Source organism: Uloborus diversus, chromosome 8 (assembly GCF_026930045.1).
Source record: "Uloborus diversus isolate 005 chromosome 8, Udiv.v.3.1, whole genome shotgun sequence".
NCBI classification, from domain to species: Eukaryota; Metazoa; Arthropoda; class Arachnida; order Araneae; family Uloboridae; genus Uloborus; species Uloborus diversus.
The window spans coordinates 146,016,852-146,043,680 of record NC_072738.1 but is presented as its reverse complement, the minus strand read 5'-3'; the positions used below and the strand labels follow the sequence as shown (position 1 = coordinate 146,043,680).

General features: G+C 37.2%; 1 protein-coding gene across 1 annotated transcript in view; it reads right to left on the bottom strand.

The window, feature by feature from the left end:
* The window catches only part of LOC129228663 (cubilin-like), a 240,137-nt gene that overhangs the window by 18,609 nt on the left and 194,699 nt on the right, over positions 1–26,829 (bottom strand). Inside the window, exons 44-49 of the mRNA XM_054863347.1 lie at positions 25,028–25,242; positions 18,560–18,589; positions 16,095–16,242; positions 15,878–16,017; positions 2,795–2,954; positions 271–509 (exon numbers count right to left, since the gene is read on the bottom strand). Coding sequence (XP_054719322.1) covers positions 271–509; positions 2,795–2,954; positions 15,878–16,017; positions 16,095–16,242; positions 18,560–18,589; positions 25,028–25,242 — 932 coding nt within the window. The remainder of the gene's footprint in view (positions 1–270; positions 510–2,794; positions 2,955–15,877; positions 16,018–16,094; positions 16,243–18,559; positions 18,590–25,027; positions 25,243–26,829) is intronic.

Sequence of the window (26,829 nt, the reverse complement as noted above, 5' to 3'; positions counted from 1 at the left end):
GTTTTGATTTATTTAATTAGCATGCATTCGTTTTACCCGACACATTGAAAAGTTTCGTTTAGACAGTTCTGATATTCTATTTCTCTGATTTTGGGTTGTATATCTCTCAGGTATGCACGCTCGATGGAAGGCTAAATAACTCAACCTTGCTACATATTTTTTAAAAACGACATAAATAAATTTCAAAACATTGAGAAATAACCCTTATCGTGGAGAGCACCGACTTTGCAATTCAGTAGGAGCACTTTACGTAGAATTTAATAAACGTACCGATCCGCAGTATCGTACTATTCTTTTTGCAATGTCATCGACAGTTCCTTCGTATAATTCTACGTAATTTGTTTCACATCCAGATGAGGAGTTAAGTTGGAAATGTTGGAATTTTAGCCTAATAGTGTGATACCCGGGAACAGCCAGCTGCCAAGAACATTCTCCTGTCCACGGCGATGGGTAAAAGGGACTCGACAGAGCACCGGACTCGCCTTCTATGCGACCTCCACAACCACGACCTAAAGTAAGAAAAGAATTTTCAATCAAGGAGTTATAAGAAGCAAAAGAAAAGGAATAACAAAAAAATTCTTATTAATTACAAATTAAAACAAAAACTAAAATCAAAATGAAAAAATAAATAAAAATTAATTTGAATTTTGACATCTTGAATTCAAATTATGTTTTTCGCAATTACGAGTGTGTGTATGTAGGCATGTGTGTTTGTGTGGGGGTATGTGTGTGTGTAGGCATGTGTGTTTGTGTCTGTGTGCTGGCTTAAGTGTGTGGGTAGTTGTGTGTATGAATGTGTGTGGAGGTATGTGTATAGGCATATGTGTTTGTGTCTGTGTGCAGGCATGAATGTGTGGGTAGTTGTGTGTATGTGTATGTTTTTGTGTGTGTATGTGTAGGTATGCGTGTGTGTATGTGTTTGTGTGTGTTTGTGTATGTGAGTGTAGGTGTATGTGTGTGTATGTGCGTGCGTGTGTGTGTGTGTGTAGATGTGTATGTATGCTCGTGTGTGTGTGTGTGTGTGTAGTTGTGTATGTATGCTCGTGTGTGTGTGTGTGTGTGTAGTTGTGTATGTATGCTCGTGTGTGTAGGACATGGATGCATCCTGGAGACGGCTTTCGCTATAGGAGCCGCATCGTGAGGAACCGGTCGACGGTGATGGTGCGGAGGGTGGCGGTGGGAAAATAAAATGATAGCACGCCAAAAACAGTCAAATGAAAGCAATAAGCAATCGTGATTGCTCAAACAAAAACGAATCTGATTGCCTACTTTATATTAAGTTTGACTTCGTGGGTCAAAACACACTTATAACATTTTAATCCATTTAAATTAAATCCAGATGATATGGGAAGCACCTACAGTATGACTACGGATTACATAGAATTGGCAAACGTCCAGTTAAGACGAGTCTTTCTGGCTAAGAGGGATAAGTACAAATTTAATATGCTTATTCCGCTCATTTGAATGTGATTCTGCATAGTTCAGAGAGTAACATACAACTGCAAAAGCTGACACCCAGAAAACTAATAGATGTGTAAATTTGCGCCTGTAAACCAGGTGTTTGCCTTTCCATCTGTTCGGTGGTCAGACTGTAAAAGAAAAAATTATCACAACTATTAAAATTTGCTAGTCTCAAAATTAAAATCAAGGTGGAAAATTAATTTATTTTTTCATTAATCTACTTTTAGCTGCTAGGCAATATTGAAGAATGAATTTACAGAACTGTATCAACGATATCAGTTGAACGTAATCCACTTATATTTCTCTCTCTCTTTTTACGCTGAAATATTGGAAGACCTCCGATGAGATAGAAAGGCATATACAGTGAAACATGTATAACCCCTTCAGTCGGAATTATGAAATATTTTGGCTAAAAATGTTGATATTTGGTACACAGTGTACTATGGTAAAGGGTATCTTATAGACAAAATTTTGAGTTTGTAGGACAAAAATTAAAAGAGTTATGGCACGTCCGATATGCCAAACTTATATTTTTGAAATACATATTTCATATACAAAAACGATAAAATACCAAACAAACTTCATTTTAAAATGTTCTACAAACAATTATAAAACATAATATAAGCGTTTGAAACGATTAAGTAAAAATTATATATATTTTTAAAAAAATCAGGAAAAAAAACCTCGCTTTTCAGATGAAAATCCATGGTTGGAAAAATTAGCCACTCTCTATCTCTCAATCCTTATATTTCAGTGTTGATATAAATCTGATTCTGTGCCTAAAAATAGCGGTCAACTTAGACAGGTGGTCAACTTAACAGGTTTTATTGTATCCGGTTTATTGGTGGAAATGGACCCATGGATTAGTTTGTAGGGATTCCATTTTGCATAATCAAAAGCAGAGACGCATTGAAATGAAGAAGCCCGTCCATCAAACTTCATTATTATCCCCCGAATTCGGGTAGAATCACCTTAACTGGTCGCTTGCCAATTCCTTCGCATACGTGGTTGGATAGTAAGAGCCTTTGTTGATTGAATCTGCCGGCGTGTCTCTCCCAAGTTTCCAAAGTCATTCATTCGTTTTTTTTTATTTCAAAAATGTGTATTTTTTATTTTCTTTTTATCAAAAAAGTTTTTAAGCGGACAGTAAATGGAATGCTAGTAAAGCCGTGCAATAAGAAGCAGTCATTGAGGACAAGCTTCCAATGAGGCAACGCTCTAAGCAACAGTACTTAAACACATGGGCAAATTCTAATCTTACTTTCACTACAAATACTGCAGAAGCTGGAAGTTTAGTTTTGTTATTCATATAAAAGTTCAAATCACTCGTTACCTTGATCTGTAAAAGTATAGGATATGTAATACAGTCCAATCTTGTCTTTAATGTTGAAGTCTAGATAAAGAGAAGTTCCGTTGGAGAAGATCGGGTGCGGTAATGTATAGCCACAGAAGGAACCAATCAAGGGGCTCGAGGTATTTGCTCCACCATACACCTACGAAAAAAGTTAGAACTTTCACTGTAAATACACATTTTATTGAGAACAAACATGATGCTAGATCATCAATTGGAAATATGATCTGCAACATGGAGAGAGGTGAGATTTGACCCAGAGTCCACGACAGTGCTGATCAGTTACCTTGACCGCACGACCAAAATTATCTCACATGGCAGTAGCAAAAAGGCGGATCACTTTCTCCGTATGCCACAACTGAAACTTTCACTTCGGTTCAAAAAATTAAGAGCACGTGAAGATTCAGTTAGTTACTATTGTATGTAGTTCAATATACATCATACAATAGTAACTGTATGTTCCATTTACTACTTATTATTCTATTTACTACTTACTACTATTCTATTTATCTATAGTAACTGTATGTACCTTGGTATGTAGTTCAATACCAAGGATAAGGTAGAACTACATACAAAATGTCTCTCATGGCAAGTAAGAGAAAGGCGGATCACTTTCTCCGCATGACACAAACTGAAACTTTCACTTCTATTCGAAAATTAAGAGCACGTGAAGTAAGAGTTTCAACAATGACACTCGTGCCACGGCATGATAATTTGATAATATGTATTGGAAAATCATGACAATAAAGCTATCAAGGAGTGAAACATAGGGGTGAGGGGCGTTCCCGAAAAGGGTGGATTGGGGAGGAAAGCCGGGGGCATATTCAGGAGACCTTTCAGGAGGTCATTTTATCTTATGAAAAGAAATCGACAACAAAGGTGTTGAGGACGAGTCTCATACCGCGCACTGCACTTAACCATTTATTCATTTACATCTCAGCTCACATATGGCGCTTAAAAATGAGAACCTTTTTTCAGGTTGAGAATTATTTGTTGTGCCATCTATGAACCTAGTAACTAACTAAATTCTTTATCGTGGCCTGCATTAATTACGTTAATATGATATTTTTTGTTTAAAATTACTGTTTACATTAGAAACACTTGATTCTGGTTAAAAACATAAATGTTTATTATGAAAAGTTGGATGGCTAAAGATAAATCTGTTTAAATTAATAATAATCAATTTAATTAATTTAATCCTTTTGTCTACCAGTTGTATTTACAGTTTATGGTTGTATAAATAAAGTATATGTTTTATTACACGGTATCACGTCAATTAATTCATTTTGTAAATTTGAAATGTCCCTTTCGCTCTTCGCTTGAAAGGGACGGAATGAATCAAGTGAAGAGGACGAATTTTCAGATATGAACATGAACATATGACTGTTTCTGGAACGCCTGGAGCTTAGAGCTCCTAAATTCCCTGTATAATAAGTCTAGTAGAAAGTTTAAAAATTAATAACGGCTAAAAAATTTAAAAATAAAAGGAAATGAGTGGATACACCCTGGTGGCGAAATCCCGCGTAAGAATGGGGGTCAGTCGAAGATGGGAAGCCGAGGCGACAATAGAGAGCAATTTTCTCCGCGATCGCCTCAGTCCTGTAGAAATGCATCAATAAAGGTCGGGTCAGGTGGCGTTAGAGAAAAACATCGTAATACATGACTCGCCCGTGTTTCCCGAATGGCAGAGCACCCCCACTCATCTATCGGTTCATTAATAAAATATTAATTTGCCAATTTCCGGGCAGGGGGAGGAGACTGCCAGTCCTAAGATTGGACTGCATCAAATTTCTACGATCTTTCTTCTCCACGATTCCTTCCATTACTATTTTTGATAAAGTAGTCACATTTAGCAAAAAATGTTTTTGATTGCACTGTTTCTCTTAAAGCAAACGCAAGTAAAAAACTAATTAGCACCTGTTCCTATCAACGTCGATCCGTACACTGAACAGTGAACATCTTTCTATTGCTTGCTTTATTCTCTGAGATATAGTTCCTCCAAAATTGTGTTCACCCATAAACATTCTGAAAGGAATCTTAGGAAAGCTATAAAACCATTGTTGTTTATCGCTCCTTAAAAATACACCATAGCCAGTAATTGCACTCAATCTCAAAAATACCCCCCCCCCCCTTTACTCTTAGAAGCCTGTCTCATATTTACTGATCTTTAATCTGGCAACCCTGGTTCAAACGTTACCGCCCTGTAGCCGAGAACTAGTTTCGTGCTTTTGAGTGTGATTATGCCTGAGGTGAAAAATTTCTTAACGAAGCCAAGAGTGCTTAACAAACTGGTATCTAATATAGAATTACCACACATGTACGCATTTCTGCCTTAACCCTGGCTATAGATTGTTGATTTACTGAAAAATTTCATTTTGTTCATATTGAAAAAGCTCAGTCATCTTTACTATTTCACTTTGCCCCACATTCCCCTACTTGTTTGTTTGTCTATAATAATTACGTTACTGTTAATTTTTCATGTAAAGGCTCTCTGCTATGTTAGAAAATTTCCGACAAAAATTTCCATAGTAGTACAGTAAAAATTGGGGTCGGACCCAGTGGCGTAGCTAGTGTTTGCCGCCCGGGGCGGATCTCAATTTGCCGCCCTTTCGTTGTGAAATAGCTAATACACAAAACTGTCAAACGTGTTTAAATTAAAACTAAAAATTTAATTGAAGAAAAAATAAGACCTTATTATTCTCTAAACTTTTAAAAGGAAAAAAAAGGGGGGGGGGAATAAGGGCCCACACTTGGAGAAAATTGCTAAATTTAAGTCAAAAACCGAAATTATAGTAAAGTTATTAGAAAGAGCGCGTTGGGTTTGATCCCGATTTTTTTCAAAATTAGTCTCTTTTAGTGTTTCTTTGTTGACGTTAAGGGATTGGTGGGCAACGAAAGGAAATTTTACGACATTTTAAAATGCAGCTTAGGCTACATAGAAGAAGTCAAGGAAATCGGGAATGATCGGATACTCAATGCGAAAATTTTAACCTAAAATTGCACATTTCAGAGCTTATCTTCGGCAACGCAATTTCATGCGTATACTTACGCAGTTGTAAGCGTTAGGGGAGAGAGAAGCGCTGAGGTTTCTTACTGAAATGTTTTTTAAATTGGAAACAATTTTAAGGGTATCTTTGGTGGTTTGGTTGAAAGGGGAACGTTCGGGTTCTTTCTTTAGAAATTTTTCGTCACCTAAGTCTCAAAAACAGAATTCTAGGCTGCCTTTCGTGACGTTGAGAAGTTCCCTAACGACTTAAAAAATGTTGCGAAGCCAAGCAGTTCTCTCCTGAAAAATATCCGTAATTGACGTCCGACTTTGTGCTTTGTTTTATAATGTTAGGAGGAAGAGGGAACAGAGAGAGGTTTCCCTCTAAAAATCATTCTTAAAGCTGAATACTATTTTCGACTATCTGTCAGAAGGAAGGGTTAACGAGCTCTCCTACTCACGCAAATTTCTAAGAAAAAATTGTGGGGCTATCTTTGGGACATAAGGAAAAGGGGTGAAGTGTTCTTTCCTCGGAAAATTTTCAAAATTGAAGTTTTAAAAACGCAGTTTTCATCTTTGGAGACGTTAGGTGAGAGGGGAGGGCGACTAAGATATCTGTCTTGGAAAAATTCCAAAATTGAAGTCCTAAAAACGTATTATAGGCTATATTTGATCACTTTAGAAGATCAAGGACAGTCAGGGTTCAAATGCTGTTTTCACAAATTGATATTGAAGTATCCAAGCTTTAAAAAAGTAATTTTAAGCTAGATGTTGAGACTTTAGAAGAAAAGGTGGGAGTTTTCTCCTGGAAAGTTTTCAGAATTAAATGCCGAAATATATATTTTTTGGCTGTGTTTGCTACGTTAGAGAAAACGGTAGGGTTAGGCGCTCTGCCTAGAAATTTTTGATCATTGAGGTCTAAAAGCGTATTTCTGAACTACCTTTGATGATATCAAGAAAAGGGATAAGATATTAAAGCGTTGCCCTACCTAAAAACATTTTCGCACTGTTCGACTGCAGATTGGGGGTGGGAGATGTTCCCAACCGGAATTATTTGAAACTGAATACTTTAAAACGCATTTTAGACTACGTTTTGATAAGTTGAGGGTCAAATCCAACCCAAATGTTGAAAAATGAAATTCGCTTACCTTCCATAAGGAACAGATTAACATGTGATCTAAAATTGTCGGATAGATTATCTACTCTAAAAATCGAGGAAACGGAAATCCCTTAAACTTCGTTTAAAGAATAGAACTTTTGTAAAGAGTGGGAAATCAAAGCAAACGCTGAAACATATGAAGTGTGATCAGCAATAAATTGTTTCGTATAACATTTTACTCCTCCCCCTCTTTTTCTTACTCTTGTCACCAGTTTCCTGAAGTAAAAAAAAAAAGGAAATTTTTGTTTCACGAGCAGGCTTTCAAGAAACTCTAAACTAAAATTCTGTACTAGCTTTTTCTTAAAAAAAAAAAATTGAAAAAGTTCATTGTTTTCGTCTTCCGGAAGTTAACCTCTACAGTCTAAATAACAGATTTTTAAAAAAATACTATGCACTTTTCATAATGCACTGAAAAAGAGAAAAAACTTTTCTGGATAAGAATGAAATGTTTAAGTATTACTTTAGTTTTCAATTATTCCAATAAAATGACACCGCAAACGAAGAAAAGAGCAGCTCAAGTTAGGTATAGAATTTCTTATTATTATCGAGCTTCCAATCATAAATTTGAGGGTTGAAACCCGCATAATTTTCTGGGAAAGTTTGGTTTAAAATGTTTTGAGTCGCTCTTTTCATCGTTTGTGGTGTCACTTTCTTGGAATAATTGAAAACTACAGGAATACATAAACTGCCCATTATGCACCAGAAAAGTTATTTTGTCCTTTTGAGTGCTTTAAGAAGAGATTTTCTTAGACAGTAATAGATTAAAACCATAATTTCCTTATTTGGAAAACACATTTAATTTCTCCACATCAAAAGGGCCAATTTGCCGGCCCTAGAAAAGTACCGCCCCCTCCACCCCCTCAGCTACGCCACTGGTCGGACCCAACCCCCCCCCCCCAAAAAAAAAGCTAAACCTGGTGCAAATTGTTTATTACCCTCCCAATAAGATCAGCTAAAAAGTCCCACCCCATTGTGCGTCGGGTTTCGGAATGGAAAGCATCTAAAAATTGCTGTTTTGGGTATTTTTCCGTAATTTTTAGAGTAAATTTAAAGTGAGAATATTATGTTATACTAAATTTAAAACATGAAATTAAGTGTTTGCCCTCCCCCCCCAAGAGGGATGACATAACCCACCAATGCTACATAGCCCCCCCCCCTATCTCCGTAAAACGAAGCAGTACTTCCGAACCCTCCTCCATACATTATATATAAAAAATTTATTTTATGCAAAGTTAAAGTTAGAAATCAAGTGTGTCCATCCTCCAAGTGCGATGGTGCACCTCCTCCCAAAGCCCCAGAAAAATTACGCTGAGCTGTTTTTTTGCTTTCAAATGATTTCTAATAAGCTTGTAACAAAAAGTCTTCGTTATCAAGATCTTTTTTGGAGTCTCGGTCCTCAGCAAAATCGTTATTGTTGCAGCTATGTCTAACACAGTTTGTGCGTATAGTTGAGCACATCAGTCCACTTTCAGACTTATCAAACATTCACTTTATCCAATGAACCTCTCAGAGCAAACACAAGATTTGAGGCGCAGAAAGTCTTCTAGAGCAGAAGGTTTGATTGTGGTAATAGGACGGAGATGATATTTTTGTGGTGCTTTCTCCTTCTTTATACCCATCAAAAATGACACTAACTTTTCCACATTTACAAGTGACATAGGCACTGTGAATCTGGCACATTTCCTTGAATCCTGCAAATCATTACCGAAAAAACCTGATGGAGAAGGTATCTTCCATCCAAGGGCGCCCACATAGGAGGGCAAGGGGGGTGGGCTCGAGCCCCCCTCCCTTGAAATTAAAACTTCTTTGCTTTTAGTACTTTTTTCTTTGCAAAAATGTAAAAACATTTCTTCTCCAGCCATTAATGAATAAGTTATTAAAAATGCCAAATTTTAATGACTCTAATCTGTCCTGAAATCAGTTTTTGTCTCCAAACTGGGAGACGAAAAGATGTAAATATTTAGAATTCTACTGTTGTATTGTTTATTGCTCTCATCAAGATTTTTTCCATCGCTAGATCACTGGACCACCAAAATTTGTCACTGCGTTGGCTCGTTGGATAGCTCATGTTTGATGTGATCAATTTTTTTTGAGCAATCACGATTGCTTATTGTTCTCATTTGACAGTCCTTGACGTTCCTTTGATTTTTCCCACCGCCACCTTCCGCACCATCACCGTGGACCGGCTGGCTCCTCACGATGCGACTCCTATAGCGAAAGCCGTCTCCGGGTTGCATCCATGTCCTACACACACGCGCATACATACACAACTACACACACACAAACACATACACACACACGCTCACACACATACACACACATATACCCCTCCCCACAGACACAAACATACATGCCTACACACATACACATAACCCGTACACACAAACACATACGCCGATCACACAAACACACACGCCTACCGAAATGTTACACGTCTACCAATTATGTTTTTCGCAATCACGACACACACTCGTGATTGCGAAAAACATAATTTGAATTCAAGATGTCAAGATTCAAATTATTTTTTTATCGCATAATGTACTTAAAAGTTTCAGATAGTGCTGCCAGCATATGTGCGCATATTTAGCATAGTTTACATAACCAGCTGCGTAAAAGAGAGGCAGCTTAGTGTTTGCAAATGAGAACCCCCACCAACTTAGAGAGTGCAGAATTGTAGCATTGCCCGTCTCACTATTGGCAATTTAGGTTTATCCCCCTTACGGTGATGGCAAAAGATTGTAGATAAGTTGAAGTAAATTAATTAAGAAGAAGGAGGGAAACTTCAGTCAATTTGGACTTTTTTTTTTGCTGCACAGGGATTTTGTTTTCGATATAACTCCAGCGCTCTAAAGTTTAATTACTCCAGTCACAAATAAAGTGGTTACTGAGCTCGCTTAGATCTTTTAGAATTATCCTTCTCACGTTACTATATTATTGTGTGACTTTTTTGTACTTCGGAAAAGTTTAAAATCAGTAAATCTTTTTCGTGAACTTCACTGCAATCGTTGATTTTAGAATGCCAGTTTAGGGTCCCCCCCCCCCCCAAGCGATGGCGCACCCCTTAAGTGTGACGGAGTACCAATCCAGAACAAAAACTTCCCAAAAAGAAAGAAATACACCTTGAAATAAACTGCATTAAAAATGCCAATAACGCAATTTGCGCCATGGACTCCCGCACCCCCCCCCCCCCTCCGTCTGTGCTCTTCAGTTAATTAGAATTTTTTCTGTGAGTGTTTATTATTTTACAATCATAGAGTGGTTTCTGCGAGTTTGAGTATTTTTTTTTTTTAGTAATAGAAATTATTTTTATTTAAGACTAGTGATACCCGCACGGCTTTGCCCGTAATAGAAAAATCAAAAGGTCTTTTGGTTCGCCTGTATATTTACAAATAATGTATGGTGAATTTTCTCGCTAGTTGGCTTGTACACCCATCTTACGGTTCCACGTTATGATAATTTCGTAATTTACTCGTCCATCTTATGATATTTTTTTTATTAAAATTGGAATAGAAAAAGAACCACATCGAATTTTCGAAAAATCGCTTTGAGGTGCACACCCCCATGCTACATACTAACTTTGCCAAATTTCATGAAAATCGGCCGAACGGTTTAGGCGCTATGCGCGTCACAGACATCCTATAGACATCCAGACATCCTCCGGACAGAGAGACTTTCAGCTTTATTATTAGTAACTAGTGGCACCCGCACGGCTTCGCCCGTAATAGAAAAATTAAAGGTCTTTTGGTTCGCTTGTGTATTTACAAATAATTTATGCTGAATTTTCTCGCCAATTGGCTTGTACCGACGTTACGGTTCCACGCTATGATAATTTCGTATCTCGCCAATTGGCTTGTGCCCATGTTACGGTTCCACGTTATAATGATTTCGTAGTTTATGATAGTTTTTTTCTTAAAATTATAATAAAAAAAGAACCACATCGAATTTTCGAAATATCGCTTCGAGGTGCACACCCCCATGCTACATACTAACTTTGTGCCAAATTTCATGAAAATCGGCCGAACGGTTTAGGCGCTATGCGCGTCACAGACATCCTACAGATATCCTACAGACATCCTACAGACATCCAGACATCTAGACATCATCCGGACAGAGAGACTTTCTGCTTTATTATTAGTAAAGAAGATAAAGATAAAGATAAAGAAGAGAAATACTTCGCCCCCGCCCCCTTTCCACAAAACCCCGACGCGCAAAGTACTGGGACTTTTTACCCCTTATTGCTGGAAGGTTAAAAAGTAATTTGCAATAGGTTTCAACTTTTTTTTTTTTTTTTTTTTTTGGATGTTTGGGGTTTGGCCATTTTTTGGCCTAATTTTACTGTACTATAGGAATACATATGGGTGAGTGATGGTCAAAGGTGGGTTATGGGGGAAATCAGGGAGCATGTTCTTTAGCCCATTCAGAAGGTTATTTTACTTTTTTGAAATCAACAATGAAGGTTTCGTTGCCGATTTTCACACCGCGCAGTGTAATTAATCAGTCATTTATTTACATCATGGCGCTTAAAAGAGAGAATTTTTTTTCCCCCAGATTGAGAGTAATTTCTGCCATCTATGCCCCAAGTAACTAACTGAATACTTTATCGTGGACTGTACTAAATATGTTATTGTGATATTTTCTGTTTTTAACTACCATCACTGTTGAAAATAATTGATTCTGCTTAAATAATAAATGTTACTTACAAAAAATATTTAAAGCAAAGGATAAAGTCTGTTTAAATAAATAATAATCAAGTTAATTAACTTTATCGCATTAACTACCAGTTTTATTTATAAGGTATGGCTTATTTCAGCAATGTTTCACAACTGTTAGTTCAAATCCAAGAGACGGGCAGCATATTTAAACAGTCTCCTTCGCTCTGTGCTGGAAGGGGATGGAATGACCACAAATAGGAATAGAGTGGTGTTGGCAACTATCAGGCTTAACTAAACATGCGCGCAAACCACTAGTACGAGATCAGCCGATTGAGAAGCCGATCCATGTCAAATCACCCAGGGTGCGATACTTGCCATCCCCTAGTTTAAGCAAATTTGCTCTACTTCTAGAGTCTTGGATGCTGGTCATGAAAGTATAAACTATATTGAGATTGGCGAAGGGGTTGAAGAGCCCCTAAATATATACCAAGATGATTTAACTGCCGCCATTTGGAATGAGACATACAGACAGGCCCGACAAGCGGCCATGTCAGCCTAGTCGGAAACTAGGGGCCCAGGACTTGTGAGGGCCCGGCGACACTGACGCAAAAGAAAGAAAAGAAGGAAAGAAAAATGAAAGAAAAAAAGGAAGAAAGAAAGAGAAGGGAAATATCCGAATAAGAGGGAAAACGTAAAGATTAAGTAAAATTTACTGAATAAATATTTATTGCTGTGGCACTTAAAATAGAGTTAAATTTTTTCTAGTAAACAGTTTTGATTTTTTCTCTTCCCTCCCCCGCTTATACTTATTTTTTTCTTTTTCCCCTATTCTTTTCTTTTTTCCTCTTTTTCTTTTACTTTTACCCCTTTAATTTTCTTCTTTTTTCCCTTTTTTTTGTGGAGGGGGAAGGGGCCTTTCGACATTTCTGGCAAGGGTCTTGGCTCTCCGCGGCCCTGCATAACGAAGGGTACAAATGACTGTAACTCCCTAAAAAAGTCATAAAGCTTTAACCTTTCTTGATCTATCATGGTTGCTTATTATCCTTACTTGACCGAAGTTAAAGTTGCTTGGATTTTACAGATTACCATGACAAAGAGAGTAATTTTAGCACGTTGTTTTTAAACTAATAAGGAGAATAAATTTTGTCCGCCATGGTTACAAATCGTTTGCGTTCATCTAGGCTTAACTTAAGCATAAAACTCTGAGAATTCCACTGTCGTTCAACCTCCAGGAGCGCGACCTCTCCTGGGCGGTGGCACCTTGCCCTACATACACACGCACACAAACACACGTCGCCACACACACTCGCCTACACATAAACATGGCAAGGTAACTTAAAAGGAAACAAATTATTGCCAAGTTGTTAAATAGGTACTTACCCAGGTACTAGCTGAAACAATTGACATGAGATTTCGCAACATTTGTGAAGGTGAGACTTGCATATTTGTGCATTGTATTTTTGTGCATAATGTGTTGGTCGGATTTTGAAGATTACAGTTTCAAGTAGTCGAGGTCCATTTCTTGAATTTATTATTCGCTGGCAAGGAAGGCTTCAAAATTTGAAGGTTAAATTATTTCAACTGTTTAACCCTTTATTGCAATGCATTGAATGTTCGTTAAAATCGTAAGAATGACAAATTGACTCAAAAAAAAAAAAAAAAAAAAGAAAATATAGATGCTTTTTGATTAATGTTTCATGTTCAAATTAGCTAATTTATTAATCAATGATACTTTTGGAATGTATTCGTTCAATCCTCAAATGGTGTGTGTGTGTGTGATTTTTATTTACTCATTTTTTAAAGTAACGAAGAAACGAATTAGCGATTGCATTTCAAAAGTAGTTTGCAGTTTTATTTAAAAAAAACTTAATTGTAGTTGTAATTCGCTTCACAAAAAATGTAATTTTTCCGACCACTGAGGGGTCAACATCAAATACAAAACTGCAATCTCTGGATGTCAGAAGAACTGCAAAAGTTTGCATGTAGTTCTACCTTAGCCCTAGTTCAAGCGCGGTACCTTACTCCTTATTACCTAAGCTTTCAGCCTTCTAGTTTGAATTGAATTGCACAGTCGCCTGCAAACTCTCACGGGTGTACTGAATTAGTTTTAGTTACCAGTTTATTGTTAATCTCGGCTTCAGTGAAATTATATCTTCCTCCAGCTCGTTTTCCGTCTGCTCCAGAATGATGAGTCAACATTTCTACTAGTCTTCGTTGTGTCAAAACGACATTTTTTGTACAACGTTTTACTGTTCAGGGTTTGCACCTGCTATATTGCATTCATGGAAACGGTTTAATAAAAAAACGTTAATTGGCGGCATTAACCACGTGTTTAGCGCGGACGATAACAAATCATCGCCAAGCGGACGTTAAGTATTCGTTTACTTTTTTTAATGCAGAGAAAATCCGCAGAAGTGGCGAAATTTCTGTCAACTAATATCTTTCTTTCTTGTATTTAAAGCGTCGAATAATTCTTGGACGAAGAACGAAAATACAAAATATAAATAAGTTATGTTTCTACTTTAAAAGAATCTCATTGTCCTTGAGCAAGAACATGAATACGAAATTACAGAAAGTTAAGTGTAGTACCATCAGGAAGTCGCATTGTTCTTCAGCAAAGAACATCTCAAATTTTCGGAAGTACAAGAAAATTGTACTTCCTACGGGGGCTCGAATGAGGGCTTGGCGCCAAACATCGCTCTTGATGCACACCGGACAATGACCGTATAGATTCCTATACTGCCGTGTGCAGGTAAAGGGCAGTATCTGCAGAAATGAGTTCTCGAGATATTTGAAGAAAAGGGTTTTGGATTCAATACTAACAATAGGGAAATGTTGGAATTAGACGCCATTTTCGAGCTCTTTTTTTCAGCGGAAAACGAATGAGCGAGCTTGCACAGTGAAGATAACGTACACTATATTCAGTAATTTACTGAATATAACTTGCCTTGCGTTCAATCTTCGAGTTGAACCGAACCATTGCTTCGGTCACTCGTCTGGTCTGCAAATTCTATATTAGCTACCAGTTTGTTTCGCACTCTTGGCTTCCTTAAGAGGTTTTCCATCTCCAGTTCGGTCACTTTCCTATGCCGGGCTGATGAGTGCTAATAAGCACGAAACTGCAGTCCTCGGCTGGAAATGACTGAGCTGGCGGTGTATTTCACGTATAACGTACACTAGATGACAAAAATGAAAAAAAAAAAATGAAAAATTTGCAGTTACTGCCTGCACACGGCATTCATACCTGCACACGGCAGTATAAGTCTTTACACTTAAGTAGAGAACAATGCTTTCGTGTTTTCCCCTAAAAGAGTGAAACCTAGTTATCATAGAAAACAACTTTAAAGGCGAGTTGGTGATTCAATTTTGGCGGGGAAAAAAGTTTTATAACTGCGTGCAGCGTTTATTCGCCAAGTTCTACTACTGTGCGTCGTATGAGGTGTTTGAATCAGGTCCCTCTCCTTTCCCTCTGGCGAAGGGTGGTAATTACCAGAGAGGGACATCAGGAAAAAATGAAATGAAATTTAAAAAAAAAGAAAAAGTAATTTAAATTTTGACATCTTGCATTCAAATTATGTTTTTCGCAATCACGAGTGTGTGTATGTAGGCGTGTGTGTTTGTGTGTGGGGGTTGTGTGTTTGTGTGTAGGGGGCATGTGTATGGGTGTGTAGGCATGTGTATTTGTGTCTGTGTGCTGGCATAAGTGTGTGGGTAGTTGTGTGTATGAATGTGTGTGGGGGGTATGTGCATGTGCGTAGATATATGTGTTTGTGTCTGTGTGCAGGCATGAATGTGTGGGTAGTTGTGTGGATGTGTGTGTGTATGTTTTTGTGTGCGTGTATGTGTAGGTGTCTATATGTATGCGTGTGTGTATGTGTTTGCGTATGTGTGCAGGTGTATGTGTGTGTAGTTGTGTATGTGTGTGTAGTTGTGTATGTGTGTATGTGTTTGTGTGTGCGTGCGTGTGTGTGTAGTTGTGTATGTGTGCGTGTGTGTGTAGGACATGGACGCAAATTGGAGACGGTTTTCGCTAGAGGAGCAGCATCGTGAGGCCGGTCGACGGTGGTGCTGGCTGAGGGTGCTGGCGGGAAAATAAAATCATAGCACGCCAGAAATAGTCAAGTGAGATAAGCAATCGTGATTGCTCAAAAAAGAAACCTCCTTGAACAAAGCATTGTCCGTGAACAAAGAACATGAGTACAAAATTACAGAAAGTTAAGTATATTACCTTCAAAGTGTCACATTGGTCGTCAGCAAAGAACATCTCAAATTTTCGGAAGTACACGGAAATCGTATATCCTACGGGGGCTTGAATGAGGGCTTGGCATCGGACATCGCTGTTCATGTACCCCGGATACGCTGGATTCGTGATGACGCCCACGATCACGTGTGTACACACGTGCACAAGCTGAAACACATGGAATGGTTAACGGGCTGAATATTTCTGAAAACTATTTTCAATGCTTATCAAAATGAAGCTCGCACCAGCATTTGAATAGGCAATCTTGAAGCCACGCCCACCGCTGCGTATTGCGTCACTGTGCAGTGTCAGCGTCAGGCCGCTGTAGCCAGAGATTTCGTGGGGATGAGCAGCTCCACATATTCGAACAGGTGGATTGTTATTCTTTGTGTGCTAGAGTGATGGAAAAGAAAATAATTATTTTTTTCTTCTGACGAACTAGGAGTTTTCGCAATCAAGGATTGCAGTCAGGGGATGACCGACCCCACAACATATTCCAACATGTTATTCTTAGTATACTGGAGTGATGGAAAAGAAAGAAAAAAAGTTGAATTGTTATTCTTAGTATACTGAAGTGATAGAAAAGAATAAAATGTGGAATTGTTATTCTTAATACACTGAAGTGATAGAAACGAAAAAAATAATTGAATTGTTGTTCATAGAATGCTTAAGTGATAGAAATTTTTTAAAAAATGGTGAATTGTTATTCATAGTATGCTGAAAAGATAGAATATTTATTTTAAAAAAATGTATTGTTATTCTTAGCGTACTGAAGGATAGAAAAGGAAAAAAAAAATTATTGAATCGTTATTTTTAGTATACTGAAGTGGTAAAAAAAAAAAAAAAAAAAAAAAAAAAAAAAACGAGCTGATGTGTGCATCACATGACTTCCTTTTACTCTAATTTTAATGCCAGTTTCCATTATTGGCAATTTTAATGTGATTCAATAGTTTACTCTCTAAATATCACCACCAGTGGCCAAATTAAAACCAGATTTTAAAAAAAATCGCCACATTTGTCGCGATTTTATTTGTTCTATTGTATGTGATGAAAATCATGAAAATTATACTTAGAAACTCCTAAACATGTCAAAATCACTTTGTTATGACATGTTTGTGAAATGACAAGCCAATTCAAGGAGAAACATGTGTTTAAAGACTTGACATTTATATTAGAACAATACAGAATTGAAACTTTCAGATTTGTTGCCACAAGTCACGGGAAAGGACTGTTGAGAGCATTGACTTAACCGTTAAACGCACTGCGAAGAGATCAGTAAATTCATAGATGAACTTTTAAAAAGATAAAGAAAAAAGAATCCAAAAAGACCCATTCTCATCCTGACACACAAAATATGCACTAATTGAATCCTGTAACAAGTTTTGTTACTGAATATAGTAAGTACTTCAACAAATTGAACGATATACCACTTCAAAGTCAACAGACTCTCAGTTATAAATAATGTTATAATGTTAAAAATGAAGATTCTGCTGAATTAGAAAACACCAAATCATAAAAATATTCCAAAGGATTTATTAACGTTTGGACAAGTTTGTTCGTTGGATGGAAGGGAAAGAAATTAACAAAGAGCAATGTTGAACAGGAATAGAAGTAACTTGTTTGAGAATGCATAATAATGTGGGAATAATCTTCGTGTTTGTTGAGAAAGAATATAAATGTTCTACGGATTATGATAAAATAATTGTATATTTTAAGAATTCAGAATTGCAAAAGATGACTCAGGCATTATATATCACTATTTCAGACTGCTGTATACGCTGAATAAATGTTTGCAAAATGAAATTTTCCAAGTTTAATTTTTTTGAACTTCTTGTCCTTCCATTAGTTACCCTTAACAAATACATAATTAAATGCTTAAAGTAAATATTTTTTCAAACTACACTGCCAAAACTACGGGTGCCTTTGACAAGCTATTTGGCTCCCTGAGGTGAAATTACGGTGCCTCAAGGTGCAATGGAGGCTAGGAAATGTGATCAAGGTGCATGACGCTAATAAATGTGAAGACGGACCTCCTAAATGCGTGGGTGAAACGTTGACGCATGCGCTCTCCGCTCTGACATCGTTCAACCACAATCAATGGCGGACGCAGGAATAACTACGCAGGTGCACTTTCCCATTGAATGAAGTACGAAATTGGATTAAAACTCATAAGTATAGTGTGTATAGGGTGCCGTTGATGAACAAGCTTTTCACCCTTGAAAGGTGCCAAATGCAACCAGTAGTTTTAACAGTGTAGAGGTGGGATTGTAATGACAGAGCACTCCTGTATGTGCTCTAATTCTTATAAAATTTCCATTTTATAGTTTAGCTGAACTTTTGGGGAGAACATGATAGCCTGAAAATCATAACAAGGCAATTTCAAAAAAAAAAAAAAAAACGTTAATAGTACCTAACATTCCAATCCTAACTTCGAACTATGTTATTTAGGATTGCCTTTCAGACCCTCCTTTGCACATGTCATCTATATAGATCTTAACCCTACTTCAAGTTCGCTTTGTTCCTCCGAAGTTGAATCATTCTTTGCATTTGAGGAAAAAAAACTTCGAGCTGTTAAGCAATTGAACAGTTATATGTCCATTAAATTTTCTACACACAGCATTGTTTATTTATAATATTTTTGCTGTGTTTTGTACACATGTTTGTGCTATGCTTAGTTCAAGCTTTGAAAGAAAACTGTATATTTACTTACACTTTCCCATCCTGGCATACGGTAGGAGCTCTGAAATAAAAATTGTTCATTAGAATATATTAAAGTATTTCTTTTTTCTTGTAAGTAACTTTATGACACACATAAATTCACAAAGCAGATAAAATATATGCAAAACATCAAAGCAATAAATGCACTGATACATTTTCAAAAATGTATTTTCCGCTTAAGACCAATGGGTAAAATATTTAAAACGTTCCTAAATTCTAACATTACTAAAATGTTTACATGCATAATAATTGTGCAATGGAAAAAGTATGTAAATAAATAAATACAATTTAAAAAGGAAGCAAGAAAGAAAAGAAAAATATTGAAATTGTTTTCTGATAGTTCAAACGTTTCACAATCAAGGATTGAAAAAAATAAAAAATTAATAAAGCTTATTTTTCTCCATTAATCATATAAACCCGTGTAAAACGAGGTAAGAGTAAAATAGGAGTGCATTGGCGCCAGCGATTTTTACTTTCTTCTATATCTAATATATAGAAAAAAGTATTGGATTCGTGCAAATTTTCGAATTTCGAATTTTGACGGATTCGAACGTTTTGAAGTGTACTGAGTCCATTTCGACCATTTTGACCATTGACGACCATCCCAATGTCTGAATTATTGCAAAAGCAAAGCAAAGAGCGAAAATTGAAAGTTATTTTAAAAGCCTTGCTTGAATTAATTACAAATATTTTATTTGTTAACAAACATAAGATGGCAACAGTTAAAAATTTTAAATCATTGAGATAATATTTCCGATCATTTCCATACAATTAAAGTCACGAGAAATACGCAGACGACAATCTATTACGATTTATCTTTCTTATTGTTGCATTAATAAAAATATTTTTATTCGCAAAAAAAAAAAAAAAAAAAAAAAAAAGAAAAAAGAAAAAAGAAAATTAATTTGAATTCTGAAATTTTGAATTCAAATTATGTTTTTCGCAATCACGAGTTGCGACAGGACTCGTGGAGGCTCATTGGAGTTACTGTTTCTAGAAACGGCTCCTGTCCCCCCCCCCCCATTAAACCTGCCTCTCCTCCTGGGCGATTACGTGTGCATAGTTGTGTGTAAGTGTGTAGGCTTGTGTGTGTGCGTAGACCTGTGTGTATGCACGTAGGCGTGTGTGAGTGCATGTGTGTAAAGTCGTGTGTGTGTATGTGTGTGAGCGTGCGTGTGTGTAGCACATGGACGCCTCCGACCAAGAGAAGCGGATAGCTCAGGACCGGAGCAGCCGCACCGCCTGCTGAGGACGGTGAGCGGTGGTGCTGCAGAGGCCCATGGTTCAAGCTGAAAAAGGAACCACAACATCAAGGACGGTCAAGTGAGGACAATAAGCAATCGTGATTGCTCAAAAAAAAAAAAAAAATCAACACCTTTTCGAGCGATTGGCGTTAAAATTGAACCAAAGCCTGTTCACATATGGATTCACATATATTCCAAATTTCAACCAGAACGTAGCATTACTTCTTGAGATAGGGCACTCACAATGGAAAAAAAGAACGGGCGATTTTATTTTCCTTCCTGACAAAAACAGGATGGTATTGCTAAATTCGCGGCGATATTTTCTCCTCATTTTCCATTTTAATGCTATTTATTATGAGGCGCACCTAAGCCGTCAGTGTCGTAATGCTGCGATTAGCATCAGCATAGCTTTCAGAATGTGTCCTAGGTTTGCCCCAACTACTATCTGACCATCGATTACATGGAAAGGTGAATATCCGGTTTATGGGCGGAAATGGAAACATCTAATACTTTGCAGGGGTGGTAGTTTGTTCGTCACAGATGTGCACTTTTGCCTATTTAGACGCAGTTTTGTGCAAATGACAGTTCGTTCACCAAATCATTTCTTAAATGTAAACTATATTTAATCTATATTCTTACTAAAAAAATAATATATTTTTAACAACATAATTTTGCGCTTACCATTTTTATTCTGCTTTGCCTGACGAAATGAAAATATTGTATTTTCTTTTTGTTGTTTCCATAGAAACTGTTTCTTTCCGCTCTTTTTCAACTTAGAAAATGCAATGAATTAATTACTAGTAACATTATAAAACATGTGAATCAAAATCCCACCGCTGTTTTCCCTTCTCCCTGCTAGCTTCATTCAGATGGAATCGTCTTAACTTGGCCAATTGCCAAATTACATGCAATCCGTGGTCAAACGACAAAATATTATTGTTTATGGAGTCGCTTTCTTGGAAAAATTGAAAACTGCAGGATTACTTAAATATTGTCCTTTCTGACCCAGAAAAGTCATTTTGTTCTTTTGAGTGCAGTCTGAAAAGTGCTCAATATAGTTTTTTAAATGCTGTTATTTTTACTTGTAGTGGAACTTTTAATGCTATTTAATGGTTTGTTTTATTTCTTTGGCCAGTTATTTTGCAGTTTAAAGAAACTTTCATGCTATTTCAGAGCGCACTTTTATTTCTTAAGCGTATTTTATATTTTATTGGAACGTTTCATCTTACTTATTTGCTTATTTAATTTAAAATGATAATGGCTAAATAATGTGTCATATCACAGAATAAATACCTACTATCTAACTTTGACCAAACTTGGCGACAAAAATTAGGGTTGCCGAGCAGTTTCAGAATGTCGCCAACTAGGAAATCCGTATTTTTCAGTTATGATAAATCCACCACGTTGCCAATGCAAACATATTCTATATTTTAGTCTTGAACGATTTTATGTTCAAAGAATTGAAAACTTGTAAAACTACCGAGAATAAAAACGAAATTTTGTACGAAATTCAAGCTGCAGCCGAAATAACTCTCACATTTCAAATGCAATAAAAATGATAATGTATTTTTTATGCTCTTAAAATAATATTTTATTTTATAAACAATTCACGTGCCGCTAATAATTGCTTACAGTTAACAATCACCCACGCGATAACTCGTCCGAAAAGACAACCACTCAAACACGGGCTCCGATCCAAAAAGGCTGATCTTAAGCTGATGCGTCGGCTCGTATATATAGGGGCCTTAGTAAACATTATTTATTTAAGCAAATTTGGCGAAATCCGAAACTTTGCTGTGGTAACCAGAGCAGTGCAACAATGGAAAATCCGATCCAAAATGGCTAAACTTAAGCTGATGCGTCGGCCTATATATATGGCGGCTCTAATGTTTACCATTTATTTTCCTTACTCAGAACCACTTCGTTTTAATTATCACTGTTTGACCACGGATTGTATGTTATTCGGCAATGAGCAATTAAAGACGATTCTATTTGAATGAATCTAGCAGGGGAGAAGGAAACATAACGATGGGATTTTTATTCACTCCTTTTGTAATGTCACTAGTGTCTTATTCATTTATTGCATTCTCAAAATTAAATAAGGGGAAACAAAAGTAGTTACTATGGAAACAACAAAAAGAAAAGAAAATATTTTCATTTCGTTCAGGAACGTAAAAGCAAAATGGTAAGCTCAAAACTTTGTTGTGAATAAATAAATCAATTAAATTTTGCCGTGAGAATATAGATCGAATATACTTTAGATTTCAAAAATGTTGCTGTGAGCAAATTTTCATTTTTACAAAACTAAGGCTAAGTAATAGAGAGGCAAAATGCACATCTGAAACAAACCAACTAACATCCCTATAAACTAATAGATACGTCCATTTCCACCTATAAACCGGATATTAGCCTTTCCATGTAATCGATGGTCAAACAGTAAATCTCCCGAAAGACCTAGAGTCGCTATATAGACAGGCCGACCGCATCAGCTTAAGTTTAGCCTTTTTGGATCGGATTTTTCATTGTTGCGCTGGTTGGGTTACCACAGTAAAGTTTTCCGTTTCGCCAAATTTGCCGAAAATAATACTTTATTTAATAAACAATTCACGTGTCGCTAATAATCGCTCGCAGTGAACAATCACCAAACGCGATTACTCGCCAGAAAAGACAGCCGCTCAAACACGCGCTCCGATCCAAAAAGGCTGATCTTAAGCTGATGCGCCGGCTCGTATAAATAGGGGCTTTGAAAGACCCATCTTCAGATCCTACGCATTTATGAAGCTGAAGATTGCATTATCTTCCAAGTCAATTCTGATGTACATGCTGAGATTTCTAAAAGACGTATGAAAACTTTTAGCTCTTGTAATGTTTGCTCCTTAATTTTGTCTACGTTTGCGTTCAACTATCCCTAGAGAATGAAACCACGGGGTGTAGTGAGATCGAATGAACATGAAATACAGCTAGGCACCGGAAACTCGTTTTTTGAGCAATCACGATTGCTTATTGTTCTCACTTGACTGTTTTGATGTCCTATCATTTTATTTTCTCACCGCCACTCTCCGCACCATCACCGTCGACCGGGTCCTCACGATGCTGCTCCTATAGCGAAAGCCGTCTCCAGGTTGCATTCATGTCCTACACACACGCGCATACATACACAACTACACACACACGCAAGCACACACACGCACAAATACACCTACACACATACACAAACACATACACACAACTACCTACATATTCATGCCTGCACACAGACTCAAACACATATGCCTACACACACATACACATACCCCCCACACACACACATTCATACACACAACTACCCACACACTTATGCCAGCCAGCACACAGACACAAACACACATGCCTACACACACATACACATACCCCCTATACACAAACACACATACCCTACACAAACACAAATACGCACGCCTACATACACACACCCGTGATTGCGAAAAACATAATTTGAATTCAAGATGTCAAAATTCAAATTAATTTTTTTTTTTTTTTGAAGCAGCCCGACAGATAAAAGTGATGTATTGCATTACAGAAATATAGAAATGGAAATTGCATTCCTTGTCAATAATGGGGTTGTTTCCTTCAGTCAAAAGTACTACTTTTAGTCACTGAAATTGATAGAATGAGTAAAAAAAAAATAACATGGACCCAGAAAATACTTTCATTTTCCCAACAGTTATTTTTTAAATAATTTTTTTTTAAATGTCCGATTTTGAAAACAAAGCGTAGTCTTTATGACGTCACAAATGATGCAATTTGGTGCATCTTTCTACCACATTTCCACGTTATGATAATCAAGAAGCGAATTAAATATTGCTCTCTACTCTTGCTATCAACCATATCGTTGCCAATACACGTAACTAAAGATGCAAATTAAATATTTTTCTCCGTGAATGGCAACACTGAATGGCATTTCATCATTTGTGATGTCAAACGAGAGAAACGTAAACAATGAAAGCGCACCGATTTAAGTAATTTTTTAAAAATATTAAACTTGAACAAATTATTTAAAAAATGGTCAGATCCTATATTTTTAAGCATGCTCTTTCAGAAAAAAAAAATACTTTTAAAACTTTGGAAACGACCCCATTAAAGTGGTGGGTTATACTCTACGCCAAACCCCCAACATTAGCGTCAGAGAATTTGAGGAGGCAATGTGTGAGCTATTTCTGCCGCAACCTGCCCTTTAAAGTTTAGCAGAATGTTTTTTTCTTTAAACAAAGTACAAGCTTGTTATTCTCTCGTGAAAATAGTGCAACTCGATAATTTATTTTCGATTTTTTAAAAATTAATTTTAATAATTACCGCCTAATACCCATAATGGAAAAAAATCAGTCTATGTTTAATTGCGTATAGTTATGTATCAATGGTTTTGGTAAATAATTTATGAAGAGTTTTATAGCACTTTGTTATATAACCAGATGAAGAACAACAGCTCAGCATCAAATCACTGGGAGTTCAAATATGATTTACGATCGTGCTGCAATAGCAATATGAAATAACAGTTGGGTTATAGCTTTTGAATGAATAATTTTAAGTATTCACAAAAAAAAAAAAAACAAATAATTTGAATTTTGTCATCTTGAATTCAAATTATGTTTTTCGCAATCACGAGTGTGTGTGATTATGTAAGCGTGTGTGTTTGTGTGTGGGGGGTATGTGTGTGTGTGTAGGCATGTGTGTTAGTGTCTGTGTGCAGGCATGAGTGTGTGTAGGTGTGTGTGGGGGGTATGTGTATGTGTGTGTAGGCATATGTGTATGTGTGCAGGCATGAGTGTGTGGGTAGTTGTGTGTATGTGAGTGTGTAGGTGTGTGTGTGTGCATGTGTTTGTGTGTATGTGTTTGTGTATGTGTGTAGGTGTATATATGTATATGTGTGTAGGTGCGTGTAAGTGTAGGATATTGACGAAACCTGGTGACGGTTTTTGCTAGAGGTGCAGCATCGTAAGGAGCCGGTCGACGGTGATGCTGCGGAGGGTGCTGGTGGGAAAAATCAAAGGAACGTCAAAAACAGTCAAATGAAAGCAATAGGCAATCGTATTGCTCAAAAAATGTTGCTTAAAAAATATATATTGAAACATTTTCTTTTATGATTAGAAATAATTTTTAGAAAGAACTACTCCATGTACAACAGAGTGATAAAACTATTTTTAAATCTTTCATACTACAGGTTAAAAAATATATTCTACCTGTCTCTGAAATTCAATGTAATCTCCTTTGCAGTCCAGGTCCAAATCTATTAGAAACAAGCTGACCATTTCTCTAAACCATATCACACTACTTGTCATGTTCCTCACAAAAGTCCATCGACAGCGAAGATTTGGAGGAAGACCGTTGGGATAGTTTGGAGATACAATTTCGTTTGTGTTGGGGGCGGTTGTTATCAAGGAAGGTCCACATGGTGCTGCAAAGTAAAAAGAATCCATTTAAAATTATTATTAAGAAAAATTGTAGCTGGAAGCCTCCAAGCGTTGCAAAGTACTAAAAATAATAATTATTTAACGAATATCTCCCAAAATTTAGTTTTTAATTTTACGTTTGAAAACAAAAACTTACAAAACAAACTGAAAATAAAGCTTTCAGTCATAGTCTGTCTGATGAAAATACGCTTGTTCTTGAACGAGCTTATTTAGGTGTGGATTCAAACAGGATAAATTCTTGCATTAGTACATGGCGAATAAACGTTATCGGCAACGCAACCGAACTCTCTGCACTCCCATTTTAACTACACTGGTGTAAGAAATTAAGAGAATTATCAAATTTGGTCAATTATCTCCAGAACTACTGGACCGCTTTTAATGAAATTTGGTAAGTGCATACATTAAAACAATTCAAAACAATTAACCCCACCAAAATTTAAAATACACACGTATGTTCAGTAAGTTACCGCCCTATAGCCAGGGCTAAGGCAGAAATACATGAAATACACCGCCAGCTCAGACAATTCCAGCCGAGGACTGCAGTTTCGTGCTCATTAGCACGAAATTGCGAATGTCGCGAAATTGGGAATTTGCGACAATTCGGTCGCAAATTGTTTCGGTCGCTCGTCTGGTCAGTGCTAATTCTATGTTAGCTACCAGTTTGTTTGGCACTCTTGGCTTCCTTAAGAGGTTTTCCACCTCCAGCTCGGTTAGTGCTATGCCGGGCTGATGAGTGCTAATGAGCACGAAACTGCAGTCCTCGGCTGGAATTGACTGAGCTGGCGGTGTATTTCATGTACACACGTATGATCATAAATAACACTCGTTAGAGTCGGATGGGATGAAACAGCGGTTGCAAAATTAAACAAAAAAAATGGGTTAGTAGGTCGTATGGTCCCCTCTAACAGGCGTATAGGCCTCGCAGTGTGACTCCATACTTGAAATGAAGCAGTTCATGGGATCCTTAAGCAATTATTTCCACTCATCCCACAACGCCGTTCTCAGGCTATGGATGGCCCCCGGAGGGGTGTTGCGAGTTGCTATTGCCCTCCCGAGAGCGACCCAGACATGTTCTATAGTTTTTGAGTCTAAAGATCTACTTGGTCAATCCATCGAGTGAATATCCTCCCCTTCCAGAAATTTGTTGACCAGAAGAGCTGCATGTGGCCTTTCGTTAACACCCATTAAAATTAACTCGGGGCTAACAGCGTCCCTCAAGAAGTGAGCATAGAGCTCCAAGACCACATCCCTATAGCTCGCAATTGTCACAGAGCCTCTCTCAAAGACATGGAGGGATGTGCGGCCATCCAACATGATGCCTGCCCAGACTGTCAAACCACTACCGCCATAATAGTCGATTTCGCCGACATTGGAGGGTAGGTAGCAGGTTCCTGCTTCTATCCATGTAAACGTAGGACAAAAATAGTCGTTTAAGCTGAAACGAGACTTGCTTTTTGCCTTCTAATATCCGCGAAATCGACCATTATGGCAGTGGTGATTTGACGGTGCGGGCTGACATCATGTTGGATGACTGCACACCCCTCCAAGCCTTTGAGAGAGGCTCTGTGACA